Here is an 8,836-nt window from a genome sequence, read left to right on the forward strand (position 1 = left end):
CAGATTTTACTGGTAGTAACTAACCACTGAATTTGCAACAAGGGAAAATAGAAGAGAGAATGTGATACTCAAAGAGTTCAATTCCATTAAGTACAGTGTGATAGAGGTTAGAATGAATGCCTTATATTGAGTGTTAATGTTTAAAAATGAATGACGGGGGAAGTTCCCTGTGTCTGCACTTGGAGGGGGAAAGCAGAAAATGTGGCTGGCTGCCTTTGCAACTGAAACACTACTAGTTTGAAATGGATGAGGCCTGTTTAGTCACAAAGCCAGAGGACCAAGAGGTTATCCAGGGTGTAGGATGTTAAGGTCATTCAGTGCTTGTAGATTGGCTGTTTTTATTATCTGACACCTGTTAGAAATTGCTTTCGTCACCACCTCTGAAAATACTCTTTGCTCGTTGAGGTCTTATTGTGCTTCCAGATAGAATGTTACCTTGTAACCTCTACCTGTGTGTTCAGGTGTGTGTCTCTCCTGCGGCCCCAGGTCTGGGTTGTTTCAGGACCGAGGTTTCCTGATTGAGCGTGTCCAGCGATTTGTCAAAGCATGAAGGTCCTAGTGTGGCACCCTTTGTGGCTCCCTTTGTTCTGTAGCATTGTGCTGAATTACAGCCAAGCGTGGGCTGTCCTAATACAATATAAGCACCATACAGCCACTCTAATATGATTCACCTTCCTCTCCTTTCAGCCTGCTGCTGGACAGAGCCAGTGCTGTGCAGGGAGGGGGCGGGGACTGAGGAGACAGGAGAGATGGAGGGGGGGAAAGGGGAGAGAAGAGGGGGAAGGGGGCGGAACCTAGGATTGGGTAGGGGAGAGAAGGTTTTGGGTGGAGAAGATGGGAGACAGGTTTTGGTAGGGGAGAGGAGTTTGGGTAGAGCAGAGAGGGGTTTGAGTTGGGGGGGGGGTGGAAAGTGGCAGGTTTAGGTAGGGGAGAAAGGTATTGGGTAAGGGAGGGGGCGGCGAGAGGGGATTGGGTAGGAGTATATATATTTACTCTATAGGAGTATACCTGTAGAAGCAGTAGTCTATAGCAGTTACCGCAGAGTGCTTACAGCAGATTTTTTCCATGGCAGTGACAGAACAGGGGTCTCGTCAGTATTCGTTCGGAGACAGTAATGAAATGGCCTGTAGCAGTGTTGGGCAGGGTCCTGGTTTCTGTTTGTCCCGATCATGGGTCTGCCAGCCCCAGACTGGCACGATGCCGGCTGTCTCTGCCCGCAGGGTCACCACTAGGGCCACATCAGTGGTCTCCAGTCAGATCTCTCACTCGGGGAGGCTGCATGTGCTCTCCCAGAACAGCGCCAGTCTGGTTGCAGTAGGAGCCGTGAGGCTGTGTGTGCACTGTAGGGGCGAGAGCACCGCTCTGGGGTCCAGTTTCAAATGGGGCTCTGTTTTTTGGGTGACAGTGTTTATCCAACCATGTCATAAGGGTTTAAAAAGGTTATGTAAGAGTATGTGGTAAGCAAACAAATAAAGCGCAATCTCTGGGTGATACTTAAGGCAAAAATCCGTGAAAGGATTTGATGGAGAGCAGGAGTACATGACTCACTCTGGACGGTCACCTTGTCCAGGGTCCTGTAGGGCAAATGCTTACATGGAGGGTGCAGGCCACAGACTGACCCGCAGTAACCAGGTTTCACCACTAGTGGGGGAGCAGTGTCTGCCTGGCTCCTTCGTGGAGGTGTTTGGGTAGCGAAGTTTCCTCTTTGAAGGTGAAATGAGGATGTTTTATGTTCACACAGCTGTCTGGGTGCTGCCCTCTGAGGCGTTTTAAAATGCCTGGGGGCTCAAATGCTGATGACTCATTATGGTTGAGTTATCTTCTCCCAGACCCATGCATTACTCACATACTTTTTATAGAATGAATGTACTTCTCAACCTATGGAAAACAGAATAGGTATTCTACTCGTAGACCTGTGTGTCACTCATATAGATTCAGTGGTCTACTTGTACATTGCTCATATGCTTTATACATCATAGATTTCATGTTGTCCTCCCCCACCTTTGAATTAGTCATACACTTTATATGGAATATGATTCTTTTCCTTAACTTGTGCATTACTCATAAGCTTTATATAGAATTGTATAGAATCTTGCTGCAGTTAGAGTTTTACTCCTTGACTCCTGTCTGGTAATATTGAAAATGGATATTTTACCAAAAGACCACACACCTCTTATATGTAGGTGCTCCATTTGTAGACTCCTGCACTAATTATAGAGAGGTATTTTTAAATTCTGAAGAATATATGTGCTCCTCATTATAGGTAATTAGGTTTGACTCATACTGATGCATTACTTCTTTATGTTACCTATGCAAAGGTTATTTCCTCACGGCGGGAGTGAAGATCAGGGCCCGTGTAGAGATATTTGTGGAGTTGCACTGGCAGGTTTACAATGGAAGCTTTTGATGTGCATCTGAATCCAGGCTGAACGGCAGGTACCAGTTGCATGGGGTTGTGTCTCTCCCCCTGTAACACACTGTAACCCGACAGTGTGGCTTGGAGACGGAAGGAGCTGAGGTCCGAGCACACCAGCGGTCGCCCTACATGTGCATCCGGCGAAGTGATGCATCTTTCATTGTTATAAGTGGGGTGGTAATGAAATGTAAAGCATTTCCAAGCTGTTTCTCCGCAGTAGGAGGCTGTAGGGACGTCTCTGAGTGCGTCGGTGCGTTCTCCAAGGAAACATCGGACTGCTGCGGGTATCTGCTCCCCTCCCCCATTGGCCGATACATCTGACAGGTGCCGAGTATTGCATTTCCATGTGTATGGCCACTTTAGACCGCTTGGTCTGAAGGAGGTGTGACCTCCTGGTGTCGGACCGGTCGCGGGGACATTGATTTACAGGGTGACCGGTCGTGCGGTCGTTACTCATCGTGTTATTGCGGTCACTGTCTGGCCTGGATAATCCACTGGCACCAGCCCACGAGGCCAAGCGTTTGAGTCATCGACCCCTGGCCTCTTTGTGACCTCAGCGCTGCGTTTGTGAGAGGCACCGTTACCTGCAGCATCATCACTCTGTGTGGATGGTGGCAGTGCTCTCGCGTGGGGGATGGTCCTCAGTGAGAATCAATGGTACTGCAGCCACCTGGCAATTAAGAAAAAGACCTTGCTTTGCTTTCTGGGGGTTTTTGCAGACGTCAGTGTGGAAGATAAGCCTCACGGCACAGCAGCACGGTCATGCTGGAGAGAAGGACCTTAATGAAAATGTCCTTCTACTAGCCCTGCCTTCTCTCCTTCCCCATGTGCAAACTGTTCCTGACCTGAGCTTGCGGCTATACTGCATTCTTGCGGAAGGTGCTGCTGGGAGATGGTGTCCATAATAAGTGGGTGTAGAGTACTTTAACATATCTCTGGACTTCATTTCCCATCAGCCCCTTGGCGTGTGCCTCTAGATGATGGAACACAGAGCAGCTCCTGTTTTAGGGTATTTATTATAAAAGGACAGATGCTTAATGCCTAAGTGTGCCTTCTATTTACATATATAGTATATACAGATCTTATATGATTATGTACACAGTGTATGTTATTACCTTTAAAGAGCCATGCAATATGTACAGCATGTTCTGTACCATCATGTGAAATCTATTGTCTTTATTTTTCACAATAAATAATAATAATACATCATCCAACTTCAGTTAACTGTACATTACATATACGTGTATAAATAGCAGTGCTTGGGGTGGCTGGGTTTTGCCCTTTTCGATGCATTGTTTCCTGATGACGGTTGTCTTCGTGGCCTTTTCATTTTTGCAACGTGGTGAAAACTAGTGTCTTTTTTTACACCACTTCTTCTGAAGAGAGGCATTTCTGCCGGAGCTCACTCTCCTCGAACGTCACCTTTTTGTTCCGCTTGGGGTCGATCCAGGAGTTGTGGATGACCGTGTTGTTGGGCAGGGGGTCGGCCTCCACGATGGACACCACCCGCTTCTTCATGGTGCTCCGCAGAACCTTCTGGAACTTCTGGCGGGTGAAGGCGTAGAGCAGCGGGTGGAAGACGGTGGTGCCGTAGGCCATGACCAGGAAGGCGGGCCGCAGGCGGAGGGTGAGGCGGCCGGGCCCTGTGGCCAGGATGGCGGCGTTGAGCGCGGTGATGGGCGTCCAGCACAGCAGGAAGGTGGAGACGATGAGCAGCGACATGCGGAAGACCCGCCGCTGCCTCTCCCGCCGCTCGCGGTGCCGCTTGACCGCCCGCCGCAGGGCGATGATGACCGACACGGATGCGCGCATGCCCAGCGTGGTGCTCCGCCCCCCCGTGGCCGCCCCCGGCCCTGCCCCTGCCTCTGCCCCCCCTCCGCTGTCGCCCTGCGCCGCCTCGGGGGCCTCGGGCTGCGTCGCCGTGGAGACGGCCTTCTTCCTCCGCGCCGCCTGGAAGCGGGCGCCAATCCGGATGTTGAGCGCCTGCAGGATCTTGGCGTAGGTGACCAGCATGACCACGGCGGTGAAGAGGAAGATGGGGATCTGCGCCAGCAGGTGGTAGTAGAGTTCGAGCTCCCGGTCGTAGCGGTCATAGCGGTCGTAGCGGTCGTCCCCGTCCTCCGGGGGCTCCGCCGTCCGGTTCCGGTCCAGCCCGCCCTGCCCGAAGAACCCAGCCTCCACGAAGGGCACCAGGAAGCTGAAGAAGGACACGGCCCAGACGGCTCCCAGCAGCGCCGCCGCCCGGCCCATAGTCAGCACGCGATTGGCGGGCCGCACAGAGATGTCGTAGCGGTCCAGCGTGATGGCCAGCACGTTGGCGGCGGTGGCGACGCTGGCGAAGGAGACGCAGGCCTCGTGGAAGCAGCAGAGCAGGGCGGCGTCGGCCCCCGCCGGCAGCAGCACCACGGCCGCCGTCAGCGGCGCGCAGCACACGCACACCGCCGCGTCCAGCACGTGCAGGTTGACCGTCACCACGTTGCTGACCGAGCCGATCAGGTCAGACTTCATGCAGTAGAGCGCCAGCACCGTCAGGTTGCTGCTCAGGCCCAGGACGATCTCCAGCACCAGGAAGCAGGTGAGCGGCACCTGGTAGCTGACGGGGAAGGGCGCGGCTGGCGGGCCGTCCGAGGCCGGCTCCATCACATCCTGCACAGTGACGTTGCTCATGGTGGCTGCTTCGTCCAGCGAGGGCAGGATATGCATTATCCTGCAGGAGAGGAAGGGACAGTATCACTCAAAAGCCCCTACTCCTTATAGGGCACTGAGGGCGGCCACTGAGGGTACAGAACAAAATCAGGGGAAAGTGATTGGTTGGACGAACCGGGCGGCTATGAATTTCAATGAATGAAAATGATACTCAGGATCATACTCAAGCTGGTATTAGACCTGCTTTCAGCGCTATGTCAGAGAACAGCTCCTCCTCTGTAAAGGACACTGAGGGTGGATACTGAGGGTACAACACAAAACCAGGAGAACGTGCTTGGTTGGATGAACCAGGTGATAATGAATTTCAGTGAATGAAGATGATTCTCAAGCTCCAAGCTGATATAAGCTTGCTTTCAGTGCTGTGTCAGAGAGCACCTCAGTTGCACAGGATCACAAAGGCCACAGTTCCAGAATATTACCATGAGTAAAAGGAATAAGGTGATTAAGAAAATGCTGTGATGTGAAATGTAGAATGCCTAAGCCCTTGCCTACTATATTCTCTCTGCCTTCATTCCTGAAGGGCACATGGGCATAAGTGAAGGCTGCAAAAACATTTAATTGGTTGTAGGGTCGCCAATAGTGTGTTTCTACAAGTATTTAAAGTGGTTTGAGTGTTGGGTTTAATATAAACTAATTTACATTTGAAATTCCTTAGGAATAGAGGAGGTGCAGGGTGAAGGTCACGAATGAGGAGGTGCTGGGTGAAGGTCGTAAATGAGGAGCTACAGGGTGAAGGCCATGAATGAGGAGGTGCAGGGTGAAGATCATGAATGAGGAGCTACAGGGTGAAGGCCATGAATGAGGAGGTGCAGGGTGAAGATCATGAATGAGGAGGTGCAGGGTGAAGGTCATGAATGAGGAGGTGCAGGGTGAAGATCATGAATGGGGAGGCGCTGGGTGAAGGCCATGACTGAGGAGGTACAGGGTAAAGGTTATGACTGAGGAGGTGCTGGGTGAAGGTCATGAATGAGGAGGTACAGGGTAAGGGTTATGACTGAGGAGGTGCTGGGTGAAGGTCATGAATGAGGAGGTACAGGGTAAAGGTTATGACTGAAGAGGCACAGGGTGAAAGCCATGAATGAGGAGGTACAGGGCAAAGGTCACAGTTCTGGAGGAGCAGGATGAAGGTCACCGATAGATGCTGGTGCAGGGTGAAGTTAGGGAGAGAGGTGCAGACTTACCCCGCCCCCAGGCCCTGCCTCTGTCTCAGCAGGTCCTCCTCAGGTCAGATCTGACCCCCTCGCGGCCCGGACAGGGTGCCACCGGATCCCCGCATGTTTTAAACTCCACACCACAGTCAGCCTCTGTGTGGCTCCCCCTGGCGGCTCCGCTTCCGCTAAGCGTGACTTGCTTTGCGCGGGTCTGTGTCGTGCCAGACTCCAGCAGTCAGAGGGCACAGACCTCAGATGAGTGAGACGTTGATGGATGAGAGGATTACACAGAGAACGTCCAAGCTACCTCCTGTTTATAATCACACTGTAGTCCAGGCCACGCCGAGAACACCCAGAGAGGGCAGCATCCACAGCTTTAGCACCTGAGAGTTTATCTTGTGTGTTATTTTATTTTTATTTTCAGGTTGTGTTCATAGTCGGGTCACTTCACAGAGCTCCGAAACAGTTCGGGGGTAAAAGCTTTAGTACTGCCCCCTTTCGAAATGCAGGCCCTCAGAAAGTGGAGAGGTATCCATGAGATGGGGTGGAGGAGTCAGAGCAGGCTTGCAGGTGCCCTTCACACGCAGTCAGTCTCCTTGTGCATCAGGCCTGTGGTCAACCCGCTACTGCAGAGATGCTCCACGCTGAATCATCAATCAGGCTGTCTGACCAAGCCCCTTCAACACCTGCCGCTCGAGAGCTGACAGGGTCGAGGGTGTGTGTGTGTGTTTGCTTGTGGCTGTGCGTGAGTGTGTTTGAGATGGGGGCTCCTGGCTTTACACACACTGGTCAGTGCAGGAGAGAGGGAGGGGATCAGCCAGGCCAGACACTGTATCATCCATCACCACGGCTCTCCTGTGGTCCTGACAGTCTGAGTGTCCTGGAGGATGATGGGACAGAGAGAGAGGAGTGAAGACATAACCCACACCTCAGTCACTAAACAGCGTATCAGTTCACCTTAAACCACAACAGACAGCAAGCACCCGAGTAACAGAATATAAACCATTAGACAGACATGTATTTTATCATGAACACCTGTACAATTAAAGACTATAGCTGTCTGTCATTTTAGAAGTAGGGTTTAATCTGTATGCGCTCAATGGTTTAGATTGAGAGGTGCTGTCTGTCCATTATTAATTTCTTTATTTCTTTTTGTATTATGTAACATGATTTGGCAATATCTACAGAATGTGTTTCATGCCAATAACGCAAAGTGAACTGGAAAAAAAGAACAAATTGAATTGAGAGAAACAGATGGGGAGGGGCGAGAGAGAGAGAGAAGATGGACTGGGAGACGGAGTGGGAGAGGGAGAGAGAGAGAGACAGAGGGAGATAACAGCCAGACAGAGACAGAAAGAGACAGGCAGAGAGGTGTCTCAAAGGCCACCCAGCCTGATTCATTAGCCAGCCGCACCGGAGGGCGTCTCCGGGATGTGACATCTCGCCACAGAGCGCCTGTACTGTCAGCGTCTGCAGATAAGCCTGTTCCCCGCGTTTAGAAAGGGATCGCTGGGCTGTCAGGGCGCAGAATAGGAGACGGCTGTAATCTTTTGTGGCTGGTGATAGTGCGCGCCCAGCTGTGCTCCGGCGAGCCACAGGGCCGCTCCCTCTGTTCCTGTGTCGGTTAACGAGCTCGACGCCCCCTTTCCTGTTCCCGCACGCCGGTGGCTGGCACCCACTGCCGATCGCAGGGATTTGGTAGTCAAATGCGGAGCCGAGCTCTTTCACCACAGCGAGCACAGGGGTCTCTCCGCTGGGGCCTGGGCAAGGGGGAGGGGCCTGGGCTAGGGGGGGCGGGCTCAGTACACAGTGGATGAATGAGCCCTTTGATTGACATTCCTTTGACACCGAGCCGGGCTGAGCGGAGGGCATTGGCGCGTGGCGGAACCTCAGCGGTAACAGCCTGGCGGTAACGCTGCCCTTCTCCACGATGGGGAAGCACAGAGCGTGTGCAATGGGTTCGAGTTCACTCCCCTCCATTTGCATTATGGATTTCAATTCCTGATCCTCGGTAAAAACAAAACTTACCCCCTGTTCACTGCTGAATTAACCCATACTCAAGCTTTATTGGCATAACTACACAGTACAGTATTGCCAAAGCAATTTTTGCATGAACACGCAAACAAAACAACAAATACCCAAGAAATACGCACACGCACATACAGTTATACAGTAACTGAGCAGATGCTTCCTGCCCATTGTCTCAGGCTGTGCCACTCAGATACGTATCACGCTGCTAAAGGTGCAGTGTTTCGCTCTCCCAGAATAATCTGTAATTTTCCCTCATCTTTCCAATGCTTAAATGTGTGGAGGTATAATTCAGAATGCTCTCAACTGAGTATCTGACGCACCTCAGTCTCGCGCGCCGGTCGTTTGGGGAGCGTGGTATTCCACAGCACTGCGGCGCTGTAATCTGATAGGGTTCGAACCTGCAACCTGCGGGCCCTGTGCTGGAGGAAGCAGCAGCAGTGTGATGGTGAGCGTCTGTAACACACCGCTGCAGCCCCCCGCAGTGGGAGTACATACAGAAACGGCCAGCTGTGCTCCTCCGCTGACAGTCCAC

The 8,836-nt window shown here is 52.1% G+C and overlaps 1 protein-coding gene across 1 annotated transcript; it reads right to left on the minus strand.

Moving 5' to 3' along the window:
* Window positions 1-3,678: 3,678 nt before the first annotated feature.
* On the minus strand, window positions 3,679-6,568 carry LOC118772163 (G-protein coupled receptor 22-like). The gene is made up of 2 exons (XM_036520452.1): window positions 6,304-6,568; window positions 3,679-5,123 (listed from the first exon to the last, which is right to left on the minus strand). Exon 2 carries the CDS (start codon window positions 5,117-5,119, stop codon window positions 3,779-3,781), a length of 1,341 nt encoding a protein of 446 aa, XP_036376345.1. The 5' UTR covers window positions 5,120-5,123; window positions 6,304-6,568; the 3' UTR covers window positions 3,679-3,778.
* Window positions 6,569-8,836: the final 2,268 nt, after the last annotated feature.

Source organism: Megalops cyprinoides, chromosome 25 (assembly GCF_013368585.1).
Source record: "Megalops cyprinoides isolate fMegCyp1 chromosome 25, fMegCyp1.pri, whole genome shotgun sequence".
Taxonomy (NCBI): Eukaryota; Metazoa; Chordata; class Actinopteri; order Elopiformes; family Megalopidae; genus Megalops; species Megalops cyprinoides.

Bases quoted from the DNA above. Each gene is read 5' to 3' on its own strand.
- LOC118772163 (XM_036520452.1), bottom strand. From the start codon at position 5,119: ATGCATATCCTGCCCTCGCTGGACGAAGCAGCCACCATGAGCAACGTC.